The sequence below is a fragment of the Mustela erminea genome, chromosome 12 (genome assembly GCF_009829155.1).
Source record: "Mustela erminea isolate mMusErm1 chromosome 12, mMusErm1.Pri, whole genome shotgun sequence".
Lineage (NCBI taxonomy): Eukaryota > Metazoa > Chordata > Mammalia > Carnivora > Mustelidae > Mustela > Mustela erminea.
The window spans coordinates 55,257,269-55,275,817 of record NC_045625.1 but is presented as its reverse complement, the minus strand read 5'-3'; the positions used below and the strand labels follow the sequence as shown (position 1 = coordinate 55,275,817).

Here is an 18,549-nt window from a genome sequence, read left to right as displayed (position 1 = left end):
AGAATGGCAGCATCTGTTTTCAAGACCAAAGGTAATCAAAAGCAGATAAAGTACTCGTCTAGCCCTGTGTCACTAAGTGTAAATAATCTCATTTATTTTCTAAAGATATAAATCAAAGGAGAAAAAAAAAAAAAAACCTAAATCTCTACAATGCAAACAAAAGCTCCCTAGTTTCTCTGACTTCTATTCCAAATTACCGCCGCTGACCTTTTCTTAAAACTTTAAGCATCACAAGGAAATCAGTGGGAAGGGAATCATGTGCTAACCAAGTCCTTAAAGAGCAGAAAAAACGCACTGGAGTGAAAGGGGATTAGTAAAGGGTGGGGAAGAGGACCAAGCCCCTCCCCGTTCGAGCGAGCAGATTTGGGATTAGTAACCAAGCAGAAACCCACATGCAATTAACGACTCTGACATCAGGGGAGAAGCCAATATAAAACACTCAGCTGTAAGAGGGGTTCATCGGAGAATCCCCTCCGGAGTGAAAGGTACTGGAGAGAAGCTCTATGGGGAGTGGGTGGACTCCCGCCAAATCTCCATTAGGATGGGAGACTTGAAGTCACGGAAACTAACCCGCTGAAGATCCTCTTCCAATTCTTCCAGCTTCATGGTTAAATGTAATTAATGGCTGTGACCTGCTAATGAATGCTTTTGATCAGAGACATCTATGATGAGTTCTTTTTTTAATAAATAGAAATTTAAAATGAAGAAAACTAAATGCTCAGAGAGGGGATTTAATTATGTAGGTATTATACATGTCAAGTTTCTAAAGGTAAATTAGTGTTTTTATGATTCGCTAGAAATGTCATTTTACAGATACGAAAGGTATTTTGAAGGGGGTTGGGAAGGGCTCATGCCTGTTTATAACAAAACCGAAAAAGCACTGGCACAATTTCATTTTGTTTTCTTCTTTTCAGCCTCCTTTTTTTATTGGTGTGCTTCAGTCTCCACACAAAGGGCTGCAAACCAGAGATTTGTTCTTCGCTCTTGTTTACAGCAGAATGAAAGCTCATAAACTCCTCTCCCTGGGATGCATCTTCTTGCCCCTGCTTTTTTTTCATCGGACCTGGGCTCAGTTCCCAAGAGAGTGTGCCACTGTCGAGGCCTTGAGAAACGGTGTGTGTTGCCCCGATCTGTCCCCGCTGTCTGGGCCTGGGACTGACCGCTGTGGCTCCACATCGGGGAGGGGCAGGTGTGAGGCAGTGACCGCAGACTTCCGACCCCACAGCCCTCATTACCCTCATGATGGCAGAGATGATCGGGAGGCTTGGCCCACACGGTTCTTCAACAGGACATGTCACTGCAATGGCAATTTCTCAGGACACAACTGTGGGACTTGCCGTCCTGGATGGAGAGGAGTTGCCTGTGACCGGAGGGTTCTCACAGGTAAGTGAGGATATCAATGGAGGAGACACAGTTCTTCCTGAGACTCAATGCATTTAACAGAAACCTAAATCACTGGAGCTGGAAAAATACCTGGAAATCCTGTAACTCAGCTGAGGGAGATGAGGCTTGAGAGGATAATAAGTTATGCAGTTTAAAGGGTCAAGGCTCAGATGTGAGTTATGTGATTTTCTTCTAAAACACTTACTGGGCAACCATGCTATTCAAGGAATTGTGCTAGGTGTTTATGACTAGAACATTTTTTTTTCTTTTTTTTCTTTTTTTTTAGATTTTATTTATTTATTTGACAGAGAAAGAGAGAGATCATAAGTAGAGAGAGAAGCAGGCAGAGGGAGAGAGGGAAGCAGGCTCCCTGCTGAGCAGAGAGCCTGATGTGAGGCTTGATCTCAGGACCCTGAGAGTATGACATGAGCCGAAGGCAGAGCCTTAACCCACTGAGCCACCCAGGCACCCCATGAATAGACCTTTTTGTAACTTCTCAAGGTAGTTATGTTAATGGTCATAAGCGAGGTTCAGAAAGGTCTAATCCATATAGCTGGGACTTGGAAACCCTGGAATTCACCCCTGAGGTCAGTCTAGCTCTAAATTATGAGCTTCTTCCACTGCCCTTGCTAAGCCACAACGAAACTGCCCACTGTTATGGTCAAGTTCAGCCATTTTAGATGACGAACCTCACCTGTGCCCTATTAAATAGCAATAAATAGCAAAGCTCTGAAGAGTAAATCCAGAAATACTTGCTTGTTTTCTATGTGCCAAACACTGGACCAAAGGGTCTAACAAGAGTTTTATTGAGTCTTTATTATGAGCCAGGCTCTGATAGAATTTTATGTGTGTACTCTTTAATATTTACAATTCTGTAAAGCAGATATTGTTTTTACATACACCTGACAGATGAAAAGCTGAGACTTAGAAAAATGAGTGCAGTCATAGAATGAGTCTCTGGCCTTAACCACTGTACCATGTTCTTGCAAGGCTTATGATTTTAAGAATGTAGAAAGTTCCCAAAATATAGCATTGTTAAGCAGAACTAATTACAAGATCACAGAATCATAAAGTCCACAGTCAGATTAAAGAAAACTAACAGAAATCCTAGGGTAAGGGGTGGGGGACGAAAACAGGCCTAAAGAAGGCATTTTAGTAAGAGGCATTTTAAAGAAGTATAAAATGATTTAAACATGCATGCAGATTATCGTTAGTGGGTAAATGGGACACGGCGTTATGATTATGGTTCATGAGGCGGATGCTTTCATGGTTGAATTTTGTATCCTTGAAGTCAGGAGAAACCTTCTGGACTTAAGTGCAGAAGAGAAGAACCACTTCATCCAGGCCTTAGACATGGCAAAGCGCACAATTCACCCTCAATTTGTCATTGCGACCAGGAGATCAGAAGAAATACTGGGACCAGATGGCAACACGCCACAATTTGAGAACATTTCCATTTATAACTACTTTGTTTGGACACACTATTACTCAGTTAAAAACACTTTCCTCGGGCCAGGACAGGAAAGCTTTGGTGAAGTGGATTTCTCTCACGAAGGACCAGCTTTCCTCACGTGGCACCGGTACCATCTCCTGCAGCTGGAGAGAGACCTGCAGGTATGTGTGGAACATTTCTGTTCTCGGGTCCAGTTTGTACGTCATCTTAACTCATGTTCTTAGTGATCTAAACATGTGATTAATCTGCCTCTGACATTCGTGAAGTTTCTCCCTCTACTGATTACTTACTCATTTATTAATCTTTCTCTTTTGTGAAGGGTTTGTGAAAAGATGGTAGTATCAATGATGAGAGAGCCAGTTGGGACATTTGTAGGTGTGATTTAAAGTGTTGGACATATTCTATAGCTCTGTAATTGAAAAAATGATCTTCATATGGCTTGCAACAAAAGAATCTCATTTGCTATGTCTTCCTTCTTGAATATAAACTAATACTCCCTCCTCCTGGTTTGGACGAAACAAGTGTGCATACACTTCTGAGGCTACCAAGGCCCAAATACATCCCCCATTATGCCAGCTGATGATTCTAATACAGTACAGGGTTTAAATTATGGAAAATATATTTTACATTTATATAGTCATATTTTCATTGAGTGCCATTTTGCTTCCATGACCCCTGACACTTCAAGGCCTGTGGAAGAAACCTAATAAAATATCATATCAATCAGACAGCATTTTTCTTTAAATAGCATCAACTTTTGGGGGTGCATAAAGTGAACCTCAACCCAGACATAAGTATTTCCTGCTTATTTTTAAGCAGAGAAGCTCTAGCCACATTAAAGGATCCGTTAACACAGATATCTTTATTACCGTAGTTTCTTTTGCCAATTGCTTTTTCTTGAGAGAAGTATTGGAATTTTCAAGTGACATTTTAAATTATTATATCTCAACTAGGAAATCCACAGAGTGAGCCCGTTCTCTAAATGAAATGAATTCTTTCCCTCAAATTAAAATCTGAAAATTAATCTGAAAATATCTGAGGGTAGAAAAGGTGTTTAGAGTCACCTATTGATTTGTAGTATGCCTGCTGTCAGCATTATCACAAGAAAATAAATGGTTGGAATACAGAATAAAATATGGGTATGAAAGTCGTCCAAACATATGCAGTTTGAGAGTGATTAAATTAATTCATCTGATACTCTGAACTTCATATTTTATAGATCTGATTACAAGTAAGACATTTAGTAGATTATGAGTAGATAAATCTGTCATCTGTAATCAGCTCCAGATCTCCGTGCCTTTAAGTCATTTTCCCATGGGCACACCAAAATGAAAGGGCAGGTGGAAAGTATCTAAACGCTTCGTTTTGCCTGTGTAAACTTCAACCTCTATGACTTACAATTTTCAAACCCAACAGCACAAGGGATCCAACAAATTACAATCTAAATGTAATGCACAGTTGAAATGCCACATGAATATGCTCCAGCTCCCAAATGTCAGCTCTGAACCACAAACTGACTCTTATTGATCCCTTGGAAGCTGTCACTAATTTTTGTGAACCAGAACAATGGCTTCTAAACAAGGGCTCTCAACCCCTGGAGATCAATAACTGAGGCTCCTTGGAAAGCTTTGGGTCCTCTAAAACACCTTGAGGACATGGAAATACTTCCTGGGAAGGGTTTAAAGTAAAAAGGCAGAAAAGTACTAAATGCTTTGGAGGTGAGATAAAGCAATAGCAGGCTCTCCATCTCAATTCCATGCTTTAAACATACTCACCAAAGGCCTAAGGGGAATGAGAACAAGTACAATAAATGCATGTTTTCGGGAACTCAATAAAAGAAGCATGTGATCTTGAGTCCAGTACATTTAAGAACTGTCGAGTCAGCTCAGAAGGGAAACTTGGGCCCTGGTTTAAAGAACAGTATGCACAAAGAAGTATTTTGCTTCTGTTCAGTATTTCCTGATGGTATTAGTTTCGAGCAGAAACCCAAGTCTTAACAGTTTAGATTCTGAAGCAGGGGTCTTTAAGTAAAACACCTTCAGTGCCCCGGTGGGTAAGGTAAGTGTGAAAGACTATGTAACCTGCGAAAAGTCAAATTCTTGTGTCTGGGGCTTGGAAAACCTGGATTGTACCACTGCGGTCTTCGTCGCTCCGATCCATAGGCTTCTCCCACTGCCCTTGCTAACCCACAAAACATTTTAAAGGCCAGACTCCAAATGCCTGAAGTCGTTCAAGTTAAATTTTAAAAGACAGAAACAAAACAAAAAGTACTGCTCTACATATTTAAAGGCTGGATCTGGCTCCAGACCCAGACTTAGTGAGGCTTGAATTCAAGATCTGAAAACAGAAGGAGGTAAAGTGTCAAAGGGTGAAAGTTATTATTGGTATTTTTTGGTATAACCAATAGAAATGTGATTACCTGCTTAAAAAAAGAAAGGGAAGAATCCCTCCCTGCCCCACAAAAATCATTTGCAGAAACTTCTGTATGCTGAATGACTTCTTGTAGTACATCAGAAGCCTTGTTAAATAAGGTGTTTAATTCCTCTGGCCTCTCAGACACTACTGATACACTCGCTGGTTCGAATTGCCCAGAGAGAGCCGACAGAAAGACACCGCTGGGGAGAAAACCAAGTGACGACGGAGAATTTTAAACAAAAGCAGAGAATACTAATGAAAGTTTCTGTGATCTAGGAAATGTTGCAGGATCCCTCGTTCTCCCTTCCCTACTGGAATTTTGCGACTGGGAAGAACATCTGTGACATTTGCACCGATGACCTAATGGGATCCCGAAGCAACTTTGATCCCACTCTGATCAGCCTGAATTCTGTCTTCTCTCAATGGCGAGTGGTCTGTGAATCCTTGGAGGATTATGATTCCCTGGGAACTCTTTGTAATAGTAAGTTCTAAATGACACCAGGGTTCAGAATTCCCTATTAGATAAAGAGATTAAATGTGTGGCCCTTCATTCTACGAAGGACTTCAGAGTAATGTCTACTTTTGCTATATAGAGAATCCATGTACAGATATATTCCTTGAACACTGGGGCGATTCAAGGCAATCTCAAAGGTCCCAGGGGAGACTAAACATTTTGATATGGCTTTTCTTAAGCAATTTGGTTAGTGCATTGCTCACTCTCTTATTTTGTAAATGTTCACTGTCTTATTTTGGAAATGTATGGTTGTATAAAATTCATCCTCTTAGCACACTCAGCACTGCTCAGGAGTCATGTCTCTTCTGCTGGACTTTCACAGAAAATTGTTTCCCTGAGAAATCTGGAATGTGCAGAAACAGTTGAAGAGCCCAAAGAGTAAAATTTGAGTCAAAGGGTCAAAACCAAAAGGTGATATGAAGGATATCCTTAAGTAAAGGAAGATACTGGGGCACCTGGATGGCTCAGTTGGTTAAGTGTCAAGAGTCTTGGTTTTGCCTCAGGTCATGATCTCAGGGCTCTGGGATGGAGCCAGGTATCCGCCTCTGTGCTCAGCAGGGTGCATGCTTGAGATTCTCTCTCTGCCTCTCCCCCCCCCCCCAAGTAAACAAAACTAATAAATAAGTCTTTTTTAAAAAGAAAAGGAAAGGAAGGTTACTGCACAGAAAAGATCTGCCAGCCAATCACTTTCCACCTCTCTCAAAGCAAACACCTAAAGAGAATGCTTAACCAGGTGTCCTAGCTAGCATCCTCTCTTCAGTGATTTAAATGCCACTTCTGCCTTAGGCCAAGTTTCTGTTGTATGTGGATGTGTTCCTGAGTGTACCATTCTCTTCCTTGGATCACATTATTAGTCTCTGTGGTACTAACACAAGGTCGTAATTATTAGAGTCTCCCTACCCTGTCTTATTTTTCTTCTTCAGGCATGCTCAGGGATTTTAAGCTTGTTCTTCCATGTAAAAACTAGATTTCAGGAATTCATTTTATTACTATCTTCATAGCACATTTTATGTACCTTCTTTTAAGTTTAAAATATTAAATTCCTTTATAAACGTAAAAAAGGGATATTCTTAAAAAGAATATTCTAAATTGAACAAAAAATTCAGTAGATTTTTCTTACCATTAGAAAATTATTTAACTGTGTATAGGAATAAAGGATGAGGGAAATGACAGTATATTAATTTTTTTTCTGTAGAAGCTTAAAACTTAGAGTAAAAATTTTATTTGTTTGGCATGCTGAATGAGTAACCACACCTTGAAATACAATTGAGAATCAATATATCTTTAGATACCAAAACATTAATTTTTGAGCAGGCTATTGTATTTTGGCCTGGGATTTTTTTTTTTTCCCAGACATTTTCGGATGATACAGATAATTGGATACCAAAATGTAGCATAGTTTAAATGGGTAAATAGGAGAGAAGTCCCTTGGTCACAGTATCTTGGTCAATTAGTCTAAATTTCATAACAGGACACAGAGTTTCATGAAAAATTGAAGATTATGTATTTTAAATGAAGCAAATTTGAAGATTACTCCTTGTCTTAGTTCAAAATATAAATGCCAAGCATTTTATTTATTAGGCCAGTGAAAGATAAAAGGAAACTAATAGTTGATTCAACACATGCATCTTTTAAAAAACAATTCTCCTAGAGATTCTTTCCTTTATTTACTGTTCTTGGATGAACCGATTTATTCCTCTGGATTTTTTTTATCATATTTTACAGGAGAGCCATGCATAGACATATCACATGCCTGTGTTTTCATGGGCTTGTTGCACCATGCCTCTCCAATGTTCTATTAATGCACCAAACTTGGTACTTTGAAAGAATGAATTAGGGACACCTAAGCCTCTTCTAACCAGTAAAATATCATGTTTGATACATCACATGAAAAACACTGTTGTTTCTACACAGTATTTCCTCCATCTACTTTCTCCTTCACACACTCAGAACTTTTTATTCCTTCCTGCATGAAAACTTCACAAGACTCCAATATGTACAATGTTTTTAGGTGCATTTTAGGCAGAGGTTGTCCATGCCTGTTTGGTCCAAACCTAAAGACCCTTGGGTTAAATTAAACTGTTTTAAACTAGTTTCTTTACTATCTGAATTCTCCACTATGAAACTCCATGAGGGCAAAATTAGAAATGTAGTGTTTTCAAAACCCACAGGATTTATTATTTTTTCTTGGAATTTATTGACAGTTCCTGAACAATAATCCCTAAAACATAAACTTGAATTGATAGATTAGCCAGTGGTATCTGAAACTTCTAGTAATAATATATACCTAAAAAAATATACATCTACTTTCTAATCTCAATATTGCCATATGTTTAATTTTTATATTATATAAATAAATTTGCTATGCTAATTCATCAGGTATTAACCGTTAGGTCAGTTATAAACATTACAACATAATAAGCTTTATGAATGAGGTGAAATGTATACAAGTTGCAGTTGTAAGATCACCTCTCCCATCCCATAAATGCAGATTATTCTGCATATACTAGTAGGACACACACATTCCTCTGGGGACCACTGAACAGATAAATGCGAAAGGCTCCTAACCAATCTCCTTTCCTCCCAACCAGCTAAGATTTCTCTTCACTTCCTATTGAATTAAATAAAATTTTTCCTATTGCTCTTGATTTCTTCACGTATGGTTCTGGTCTAGCTTTTCATTGTTCTCACCGTCCACTACTCTCATACATCACCCTGTGCTCAAGGCAAGTTATTTCCCACACAGGCCGTCTTTTATAGCCGACATGATCTTTCCATACATCAGCATACACCAAACGATGATTTAGCATCTGTTACATGCCAGACACTATACCAAGATTAAGGGGTGTGCTGGTGAGCGAGTACAGAGAGCATTCTTGCTCTGACAGAACATATCTCATAGACAGGAGAAAGCTTATCATCTGTCGTTATTACCTCTGCCTAAAATCTCTGACTTGTAACATTTCTCCTGTTTCACCTGAAAATTCTCCTCAGTCCTTCAGGGTTCTTTGCAAATCTCTCTTCTTTAATGACACCCTTCTGGAGTCATTCAACTAGAAAGGATTTATATTCTCTCTCAGTCTCTTTGTCTCTCTCTCTCTGTCTCCCTCTCTGTCCCTCTCTCTGTCTCCTTTCTCTACCTTCCTGTCTGCCTCTTTCCCTCTCTTTCTCTCCCTCCCTCCCTCCCTTAAGGCACCTATCCTATTACCCCTAGTATCACAGTTCTTTGTTTCCTGTTTGTCCTACTGCCTTTTAAAAAGTCTAATTATTTCTCACATCAATTGCTGTAAAACATGAATTGATTGAAGTACAGACCATGTCCCAAAGAGTTTTGGATTGTTTTTCTTTATTTCTCTGAAGTCTTGAAACAAATAACATTTGAGTACAAAATTTCACATATATGTGTAATACAGATTTCACCGTGGAATTTAGTTTTATGAGGTTTTGGTAAAATTCAATTTTCCAAGGAATTTTTATGTTAATACAATCTCACTACAGAAGCATACATCGATTAAAAATATCAGAACCTCTACCTATTTGTGATTTTATAGATTCCACTGATTTTATAGATCACTTATCTATTCTAAAATCTTCTATTGATTTTATGGATCGCATATCTAATTCTGTTCACAGAAGTGGCCATGATAACTTAGATTTTCTCACTGTAATGCTCCTAAGTAAGCATTTTTAAAAATTTTCTCTTCTACAAAGGAGAACTTATCTTTCCATGTTCTTGCTATTAATAAAAATTAAAGAGCGAAGATAAGATCTCTAAATATTCTATAAATGTTTACATAATCCATCCTTTTTCCAGGTACTGAGGGTGGACCAATTAGGAGAAATCCAGCTGGAAATGTGGCTAGACCAATGGTGCAACGTCTTCCTGAACCACAGGATGTCGCTCAGTGCTTGGAAGTTGGTATATTCGACACCCCTCCTTTTTATTCCAATTCTACAAACAGTTTCCGAAACACAGTGGAAGGTAAGTAAAAGAAATCAGCGTTTTGAATTCATCTGGTTATCATAGTAAACTGAACTGTTCACGTTCAGATCTTTTTGAAAAATCTTTGAAAGCCGCATTGATCCTGTGAATTTACAGGAATGTTGCTTCCAATTATGATGCAGTCACAGTTCTTTGCTCAAGAAAGAACTTGTTAAAGAAAAGTGTCAGACCATGAAACTCTTTAATTATCATAGGAGAAGCCCTTGGAAATTGTTCTTCAATCTCTTAAATACCTAAAAAGTATTTAAACAAATCTGTTAGGTGGCTGATCAATAAGTGTATAACTATATCAAATTCTAGTAGAGTCGAATAATATTCAAGACTTTGAGAGCTTATTAAAATTTTTTCTTAAAAACTAACAATAAAAAATTCTAAACAATTAGTTGACAGCCAATAAAGCCTGGTTGGGGCATTCATTTTATTTAAGTTTATATCATCCTGTAACTTTTCTAAAAGGTCTAAAAATATTCAAATTACCATGTAATGATATTTACTTTGATTTTCCTTATTTAATTCAAGCATTTTAAAGCTGAGGAAACTAAAGACCAAAGAGCTACAGTGAATATCCCCCAAAATACTCAGTAACAGAGCACAATTTCAAATCCAAATTTTCTAAGTCCAGTGTCTTTATATGATGAATTTTGATATCGCTAAATCATTATTGAAACATATTTAAAGTTTTAAAACAACAGAATCACATTTATATATTAAAAATCTCTTACTGTCAAAATTAACATTATATGTAGCATTAAACATATTAGACTCCTCCCCCTGAAAAAGAATGGGAATAGATCTCTCTGGCCCCATGATCTGAGATACTTGAAACATAAATCTCATCATTATTTTCATTCTCTCCCCTTTATCATCAAAAGTGTATGCCATTCTCTTCTATCTTCATGTTAATTTTAATAATTAAATATGAATGCACTGATTTGTAGATTATTCAATACATCATCACTGTATTTTGACTAAACTGGTATATATAAACTAAGGCCATAAGCACTAATGTTTAAAAGAATGTGTAGATTGCATCTTACTGAAGCTCAATCAAAAGACAAATTGCTCTGATGTCCTGACAGAACATATGAAAAGGACCAGCCCCTACCAACATGCCCATCATGTTACAGGCAATCTTTAAATATTTTATAAATAAAAAACAATAATGGGATAAAAGTATGAAACATGGCTATATAAATGCATGTAATTATACAAATGGGTTAATGTATTTTAAATTCTAATTTTATTTTATAGTATGTAAATTTTCCCTGCTGTCCCACCTCTGATTCTTACTCCATCCCACATCATAGATCTCCATTTTTGTTTGTGATCTTTCCTCACCTTTTGCCATTTATACATATACATACATGTATATGTATATGTATGAAATATATATGTATATACACATGTATATATACACATATATGCACACGCATATGTGTATATACACATGTATATGTATGTATGTGTATGAAATATATATGTATATGTATATATGTATATGTATGAAAATATGTATGGAAAATACATATATAACATGAGAAATATATATAATACATGTATTACAGGAAGTGTACATATTATATGGGAATAGCATATATATATATCATATAGAATATGGGAAATATATATGTAGAATATAGATAATTATCAAAAGTCCTAGAAATATTTCAACCAATAGGCTGTCCAGATGTTTAAAACTAGTACAGACATGATAAGAACGTTCTGAGAAATTGTGACTTTTCTACAAAAATAAGATAACTTTTTAAAAATAAATGTGCTGAAAGTCAAAAGGAATAGGCAGGAAACAAAGTAATATCTGTCAATGTAAGTTCTAGGACAGTCAGAGGGATGTTCTCCCAATTGTGCCAGCAGTTTTTAGAAGAAGCTGGAGATTTCCGTTGTCTTTATTTCCACTAGACCAATGTTTGCCTTGTCAAAATAGTGTGTTCTGTATATTTTGACTGGTATCCTTTGCAGGCCATTATTTTTAACCTAGAGGCTACATTTAGCAAATCAGGCCACTAGTTTAAAGCTAACCAAGCTCTGGGTGGAGCAGGAAATGACACCAACCATAGGAACAGAGAAGCAGTGCTATTAGAGTAAAGTAAAAATTGGCCTGAGAAGCTTAGGAACAATTGTTTCCCAATTTAATCACTGCCACTGATTTGGAAAGTAAGATGTTTGTGATGGCTTTTACTAGTCTCACCCATGTTTTTTTATCTAGGTTACAGTGATCCCACAGGAAAATATGACCCTGCTATTCGAAGCCTTCACAATCTGGCTCATCTGTTTCTGAATGGAACAGGGGGACAAACCCATTTATCTCCAAATGATCCTATTTTTGTCCTCCTACATACTTTCACTGATGCAGTCTTTGATGAATGGATGAGGAGATATAATGCTGGTGAGATGTTTTCATATGCTTTTTTGCAGGCTCAGCAAGGACACTGCTTAGGCGATAGAGTTATCACTATAGAGTAAGCACTCGACACATCCAAACTACACTTCAAAATAAGGATAAAATAGCTGTGATATCTAGACATTTCCAAATATCCCAAACTACTTTGAAAATGCAGATGAAACATCTCTTACAGCGGTTATAAGATATGTATTACCATCCACTCAGACTAAGCACAGAACCCCTTCCCATTTTGTATGAAAAGATGACTACCAGACTCCTCAATTGTTTCTTCCCCATATCTTCCAATGAACATTGGCATTACCTTTTTCTTTTTCTTTTTTTTTTTGGAACATTCTCATTCTGAATAAAAAAATCCTACTGAGCTCTTCCTCAATACCCAAAAGACAAAAAAATTATACTCACAATCCACAGTTTTGATTTTTATTACTTTTGGCCTCTTACAAATGGAAATTTTATTCAACTTGAAAAGTTAATGTTGGCTTTTTATCACTGCATAGATAATCTCTTTCAGCTTCATTTTAATGCATTTTTTAAAAATATTATTTAAAAGGCCATTTTCCCTTCAGTTCTACTCAGCTGAGAGGCTCACATTACTTTTCAAATAACAAAAGTGCTTCTATCGGTTAAAACGTCATGCATTTTCATATTTCAAAACTGTTCTAAATTTTTGCTTCTGTGCCTTTACTTCATCACACACATAAACATAATGTTGGGGATTAACTATTGATTTATCTATCCAATTCGGCCAGTCTCTTATTTGTGTGTGAGTGTGTGTGTGTGTGTGTGTATTTATACACCAGAAACCTCTAATCCAACCTGATTATGAGCATTAACTACTGTATTGATCAAAATTGTATGTTCCTTCAAAAAATCCGTAAAGAATCAAATAACTTACATGTAAATATTTGCTAATCAGCCTGCTATGAATTCATTGAATGGAGTGCCACCTTATTTCACATGTATTTACATACATACCTACAAACATAACAAATTACCTAGAATTTACAATGTCTATTTTTTAAGTGAAACAAGAAATTAACAACGCTTAAGATGCAATGAATGAAGTATTATTGTGGATTTTCATAACGCCTACCTTATCTTTACAACCATAGTGCTCACTCCTAAATCTTACCCAATATCTCAGGCATTCATCTTCAACAAATCTTTCCTAAGCATTCATATATTTAATATAACACAACATCCTTCTATTTTCACAGTCATAATTATCATTTTATGTATGCTTAGCTGTATTACTTTTAGGACGATAACAAGTAAATGGAAGTTAATAGGTTTAGGAATGAACAAAAAGTTTCATTAAATATACACTTCTGAGAACTAGACAATGATGTACAAACTGCACTTACGCAGCCATTCAAAATGGACCGTTTCTAAGTTTTTCTTACTTAACACTTACTTAAGAAGTCAGAAGTGGAGAATCTTGGTTACTCTGGCAAGTCTCTTAAAGGGAGCTTTCTTTCATCCATGAAAACAAATGTTCCTTTGCCTTACATATCTTGATTGAAAAGATCATTATTTCACATTCATAACAATCCATTAAAGGCCATTGATGAACCAGATAAAACACCTTTGCTTTTTAGCTAATTTCTTCCTGCTCCCTTTGTGTATGCTATAAATAGCATAAGATCTCTCACTTACCTGGAGGGTAACGGAGGGAAAAGCACTGTAAATGAAAAATAGGGAACCTGAAGCCTATTCTGACAAAATATAGCCATAAAATTATAGGATAAGCCAATGTAAACACTAATATATTGCATGAACACTAAACACTAACAGTTAACTACCCACTTAAATATTCCATGCACCTGCAAATGTCCCTTGAAAAACAGTGTCATAGAACAACTATGTTAAAGAAAAAATAAAACGATTGGAAAAATTTCTAAAATTATCCATATAGTAGAAGTCTTTGTTGAAAATAAGTCTATGAGTGGAGGATGGAATTATATTTTCAAAATGTATTAAACAGCTTTTATAGATAACGAGAACTCTTCAAAAATCACAAGATTATAAAATTATTAGGATCAGAATGGAATAAGAGTTACATTTTACAGCTGAAGGAAATTATAGTCATTTACAGGGAAAAGTCTATTACAGAATCCTTTCATCAGACATGAGGTAGAACAATATAGAACATCCAAACTAATACTAATTTTTATTCACTAACATTTTTTATCTATGTGCACATTTACTTCAAATCTCTTTTTTTTTTCCAAATGAGAATCGTGTGAATTAAGTTTTAAATATAGTACTCCAGAAGTTCAGTGAATTTTTCAGAAGAAGCAGTTTATATATTTCCTAGCCCAATCACTACTATTATGCCCTGAAAGAAATGAAGTAATTACACACACACTCAAATCCTTTCACATATATTATCTGATTCCATATCCTGGTTATTGTGAATAATGCTACAATAAACCCGGATGCAGACATCTCTTTGAGATACTAATTTCACATCTTTTAGATATACCCCCAAAGTGACATTGCTGGATCATATGGTGGTTCTATTTTTATATTTTGAGGAACTTCCATTCTGTTTCCATAGTAGCTGCACCAATTCCCACCAATAGTGTGCAACGGCTCTCATTTCTCCACACTCTTGCCAACACTTGCTATCTCTTTTCTTTTTGATAATCGCCATCCTAAAATATGTGCTCTCTCATTACAGTCCTAATCTGCATTTTCTGATGATTAGTGATATTCAATACCTTTTCACATACCGGTTGCCCATTTGTAAATCATCATGTCGTACATCTTAAATATATACAATTTTTTGGCCAGGTGGACCTCAGAAAAGCTGGAAAAAATACTATGAGCACCTACTATTCCCCTACATTGTCTTCTAGATACCAGAAATACAGTAGCATACAAAACACACAAAAATAGTTTCCCTCCTGGAACCCTCCTAGTTGTTAGTAGAAATGACAGTAAAAATATATAAGTAAATATATAGTATGTTAGATGGGGGAAAGTCTTTTTAAGCAAAGAAAATCAGGAAAGTGGTTAGGGGGTACGAGGTAAATACATGGCGGAAGATCATCCCTAGGTGAGCAAAGGAGCCCACTCTGACTGGAGAGTGGAGGGAAAATGATGGGAAATAAGGTCAGAGAGACAACAGGTGGAGATTTTGAGGGATATTAGATGTATTTCTAGGATGCGGATCCTGAAGGGTCTTGCATAGGAAAGTTTCATGACAATTCTGCTGTTACTGTTTATCATTTTTCTGATTATTCCTCCACTCATTTTAATGGGTATAACACTTTATCACATAGCTGACGCTGAACTGGGTTGAGGCTGACCAAGTCAGGATCTAGTAGAAAGGTGAAATGAAAAGTTAAAAAATTATCTAAATTATTAACTTTAGTATCTAAATTTAATAAATAATTAACAGTAGTACACCAAAATGTGAGCTTCTTGAAGCCAGGAATTTTGTCTGTTTTGTTCAGTGTCATCACCTCCATGGCTAGACCAGTGTCTGGCATTGGTAAGAGCTCAACGGATTTGAATAGATAAATATTTAATTAGCATTAATACATAGTAAATTAAAAGTCACAAAAATATAAACACTATATACCATTTTAATGATCAAAAATGTTTTTTCAAAGTAGATGCTAAAACACTCTTCTGAGCTTCCTAGGATCACAGTGACTGTTTAGGTAATATATTGCTTACAAACAAAAAAATCTAATACTCCATTAGCCTTCTCACATACCCCAGCTCTTCTAAATATATTCCCACTCATGTCCTGCCCAAGCCCATTTCCAACTCTGGTCTTGAGATATCCCATCTGGTTTAGTTGTATTGACAAAAATGCAGAACAACAATAACAAAAAAGAATAATCTTTTACCACAAAGAACATATCACTCTTTTTATCCCTGATGACAGAAACTCACTAATAATATAAATGCCTGTAATTTGCATTTAAGTAGAAAGAGGAGAGGAGGCAGGAGGTAAATAATATTTGAGGACCTTGATTTATCTGAAGATAAATAGAAAAAGTAAAGAATACCAAACAGATATATTTATATTCAAGGGCAAACTTCCATTATATATAGTACCTCTCAAATTTAAATTTTAGATGAAGCTACAGCAAACTACAGGTCCATCTTTTTTAAGCTTTGAAAAATAACTTCAGTGAATTTTTTCAAATAAGTTTTTGTAATTTAAAAATAAAACAATAAATGGTCATCATAGATGATAAAATATTAAAACTTCCCTGCTTTTAAACTTTCTTGATCTACTGAATGATATGCTAGGGCTGTATTCAAAGCATTTGAACTCTGTTTTATGCAATTCCCTATTCTGCTGTAGTGAAACTATTTTTATGTCTTTTTCAGTATAAATTATAAAAGAAATTTTTATCTTATCCTAGAATATTTCAGGTCACCTTCAGAACATAATAATAATCTATTAATACTAACTTTATTATGTCTAATAATAAGATGTCTTTGGCATATTTTAGATGTATCCAAATTTCCACTGGAAAATGCCCCTATTGGGCACAATAGACAATACAACATGGTACCATTCTGGCCCCCAGTTACCAACATAGAAATGTTTGTTACTGCTCCAGACAATTTGGGATATACTTATGAAGTTCAATGGCCAAGTGAGTATTGAAAATGTAACTACTGTGGAAATTTCCAAAAGCAAATTTGTTGCCTTTTAAGGTAATCACAGTATTCTGTGGCCTATATTTTCCACTTAGATTTAGAAGGTGTTATTTGGATTTTTATTTTGGGATAAAGAGATTAAATTTAATATTTGTTGAGAGCCTACCCTGACCTGGAATTAAGTTGATTATATAGCACACTCTCTCACTTAATCCCTACAACCCTCTGAGATAAGTATTGTAATCCTCATTTTACAAGTAAGGAAGAAGGGGCTGGCCATGATTAGTTTAGAAAGGATAAATGTCAAAGATCACATTTTTAGTAGGCAGGGAGAATTAATTTTGAGCTTAGACCTGTGTAATATGCCCAATTTATTCTACTACATAATTGTGCCTCCTTATCTTTATTCTGAAAAAAAAAATGGAGTGAGATACTGCTTACTGCTTTTTCTGAGATTCTGAAATTGAAAAGTTTCTTGTTTAATTTCCAATCCCTTCCCAACAAAGGCAGGAGGGTGGAAGAGCACACAACACGTAGATTCTGAAAGACTTGGGCTCTAAAACCAACTCTAGTGCCTCCTGACCAAGTGACCCAAGAGGTTCAAACCCCACAGCATCATTGTCTCAACTTTAGAATGGAATTAATAATAACTATCCCAGGAGGGTCCATTTATTATGAGAAATTGGGAAGTGCCTTTAAAATAACAGGTGCTATTATCAGCAATGTGGCCAGTAAAAATTATATATGAAGAATGTGGTAAAATGCCTGCAACAGTGTCTAAGTTTAGGGTGTCTGATTTTGGGGAGGCAACTATTTTACTGTTTATTTTTAATTCTCCTTTTATTTTTCCAATAGGTCGGAATCTTAGTATTTCTGAGATTGTTACCATAGGAGTAGTTGCCGCTTTATTACTGGTTGCAGTCATTTTCGCAGGTGCTTCTTGCCTGATTCGTGCCAGAAGCAACATGGATGAAACAAATCAGCCTCTTCTCACTGATCAGTATCAACACTATGCTGAAGACTATGAAAATATGCAGAATCCTAATCAGTCTACGGTCTAATGACAAATGACCAATTCACTTACGTACTAGTATCACAAAAACACTTGGTTGAAAAATAATAGATTAAATTGCTTAGTGTATTTTCTTTCCCTCTGTTACTTTCTTCCTTATGCATGCACTTGTTAGAATTAAAGCTCTAAATATTGTTTTTCATAACTAGGAAGACTCAAAATATTTTTTAATGGGATCTAGGTTTCAAATCTTTAAAATGGTAAGTTGTATGTTAACTAACCAAAATTTAACCAAAATTTGAAACAATTTTAAAAAAATGAAATAAAATGAAACGGTAGTTTGTGGGCACATACCCTAACTGCTAACCCTAATTTCTAACCCTAACCCTACCTCTAACCCTAACACTAACCCTCTTGAGAGGTCCTTGAACAGCAAAATACCAAGGATATGCCCTAACCCTAACCCTCAGTCTGAGAAAGTGGCTTCCTGAGTACATAATAAGAAGCTGAGAAGCAGCCTAGTTATCCTAGAGAAGACCCCAAACACTTAAGTATTGGTAATATTTCTGAAAATGGATGTGAAGGTAAAGATTTAAAAAAAAAAAAAAGTAGGTTGCACCAACTCCATGGTATTTAAGGAGAGTGTGAAGGTTTTACAAGTCACATTTTACAAGTCAACTATATGACAATGTTAATAAGCTACTGTGCTCTGTTTATG

At 36.0% G+C, this 18,549-nt stretch overlaps 1 protein-coding gene across 2 annotated transcripts; it reads left to right on the top strand.

The window, feature by feature from the left end:
• The first annotated feature begins 398 nt into the window (after window positions 1-398).
• On the top strand, window positions 399-18,057 carry TYRP1 (tyrosinase related protein 1). 2 transcript variants are annotated; one of them, XM_032307698.1, is made up of 8 exons: window positions 399-485; window positions 915-1,383; window positions 2,675-2,997; window positions 5,528-5,732; window positions 9,580-9,747; window positions 11,993-12,172; window positions 16,669-16,815; window positions 17,675-18,057. In XM_032307698.1, exons 2-8 carry the CDS (start codon window positions 999-1,001, stop codon window positions 17,878-17,880), a joined length of 1,614 nt encoding a protein of 537 aa, XP_032163589.1. In that variant the 5' UTR covers window positions 399-485; window positions 915-998; the 3' UTR covers window positions 17,881-18,057. The 2 variants fall into 2 exon arrangements, with proteins under 2 accessions (XP_032163589.1, XP_032163590.1); XM_032307699.1 differs by lacking the exon at window positions 399-485 and adding an exon at window positions 716-769.
• The last annotated feature ends 492 nt before the right edge of the window (window positions 18,058-18,549 follow it).

Excerpts from the sequence above, each read along its gene's own strand:
- TYRP1 (XM_032307698.1), top strand. The coding sequence starts at position 999 with ATGAAAGCTCATAAACTCCTCTCCCTGGGATGCATCTTCTTGCCCCTG. Across the intron at positions 1,384-2,674 it reads TGACCGGAGGGTTCTCACAG|TCAGGAGAAACCTTCTGGAC; the intron begins GTAAGTGAGGAT and ends GTATCCTTGAAG. Across the intron at positions 2,998-5,527 it reads AGCTGGAGAGAGACCTGCAG|GAAATGTTGCAGGATCCCTC; the intron begins GTATGTGTGGAA and ends TCTGTGATCTAG.